At 47.3% G+C, this 1,519-nt stretch overlaps 1 protein-coding gene across 1 annotated transcript in view; it reads right to left on the reverse strand.

The window, feature by feature from the left end:
* LOC101662846 (glutamate receptor ionotropic, kainate 4) overlaps positions 1–1,519 on the reverse strand; it is a 234,021-nt gene that overhangs the window by 198,412 nt on the left and 34,090 nt on the right. The window contains exon 5 of the mRNA XM_004716267.2: positions 1,214–1,267. Coding sequence (XP_004716324.2) covers positions 1,214–1,267 — 54 coding nt within the window. The remainder of the gene's footprint in view (positions 1–1,213; positions 1,268–1,519) is intronic.

The following is a 1,519-nucleotide window of genomic DNA, read 5'->3' on the forward strand; positions in this document are numbered from 1 at the left end:
TCCATTTATACAGCATCCTCAAAATGTCAAAGTTATAGAAACAAAATCGTGGTTTCCAGGAACTGGGGGGACATGTCAGTAACCATGGCACGAGGAAGTCCTTTGCGGTGGTGGGATGGTTCTGAGTCTTGTCTGCAGAATAGCTAGAGTGGACAGACTTGCAGTCCTGCTTTAGCAGTGTGCTATCACGATGGGATGGAGCCCTGGTGGCGCAGTGGTTATGCGTAGGGCTGCTACCCTCAAGGTCAGCAGTTCAAAAGCACCAGCCGCTCCTTGAGAGAAAGACAAGGATTTCTACTTCTATAAAGTTACAGTCTCAGAAACCCACAAGGGCAGTTCCACTCCATCCTATGGGGAGGCTTTGAGTCCGTACCTACTGCACGGCTGTGAGTCTGGTTTGGGTTTATCACTGTAGAAGTTGTTGGGGAAAGCTACATGTTGGGCACATGAGATCTCTTTATACATCTCTGTGACTTCCTATAATTTTTTCAAAATCAAATTTTAAAAAATCTCTGAGCTCCTTTCTATTCTCCAAATAGGTGTCTATGATTCTCAAGAAACTTTTCCTTTTCTTAATGATTTATAGTTTACGAAATGCTCCCATGCCGATCAAACCATGTCATTTTAACTTCACAAGAATTTCACGAAGTAGCTGATCTTATGCCCATTTCACAGGTAAAGAAACCAAGGCTCAGGGCTTTGTCATAGGTCACAAAAGCTTAGGGCTCAATCTGGCTTCACAATAATTCCTACAGACTTTAGCTTTCTCAGCAGAAAAATCAGGAATCTCGCTTAGATGGCCACATTCATCTACAGATGGAGCTTTGTGCTTTTGCAAGCATGCCTTTTTGCGCCTGCATTACCATCAGGATGCGGTGACAGAATTTGGAAACTGAACTGTGGTTCGGTAATGGGACCTCCAGAGCTGGCTCACCTTGCTCGTGCATTATAGTCAAGAAAACTGAGGTCCACAAAGCCGGGGATGTGGAATGGAGGCTCCCTTCCAACAGCTCCGTTCCCCAAGACTAAGAACTGTTGGGGGAGAGTTGCAGTAGGCCCTTGGACCTCCATGCTGCCACCGCCATCGATGACTTCTGCTCTTCTGCTTCTATCTCCCACCTCCCCATCTCCTGGGTTTCCTCCTGTCACAACCCACCAACTCTAATGAATGACACTCTCCATGCCAAGGAGGTGAGCTGTGAAAAGGTCTTACCAGATTAGTGAAGATGTATGTGTAATAGGCTGACACCATCCCTAGTTCAGCTGCCTGCAGAGGGAAGAGAAGGAGATTAGAGAAGAAACAAAAACCCACTTGAAGTTAATGAGCAACAAGGAGTCTAAGTGTCTGCAGTATGTTGGGTCTACTCCTGCTGGGCACCCTGCAGAGTAGCATGCCTTGATAGGTCCTTGCATTGCCCTTGATCTTGGAGGATGAGGAACAGAAACACTGGCATCAAGAGCAGGGCCACTTCCTCCACCACCACCCCAGCGCCCACTCCTGCGGTGACCCTCCTGAGAG

This window comes from Echinops telfairi, unplaced genomic scaffold (genome assembly GCF_000313985.2).
Source record: "Echinops telfairi isolate 266 unplaced genomic scaffold, ASM31398v2 ScPeMD7_5167;HRSCAF=5991, whole genome shotgun sequence".
NCBI lineage: Eukaryota > Metazoa > Chordata > Mammalia > Afrosoricida > Tenrecidae > Echinops > Echinops telfairi.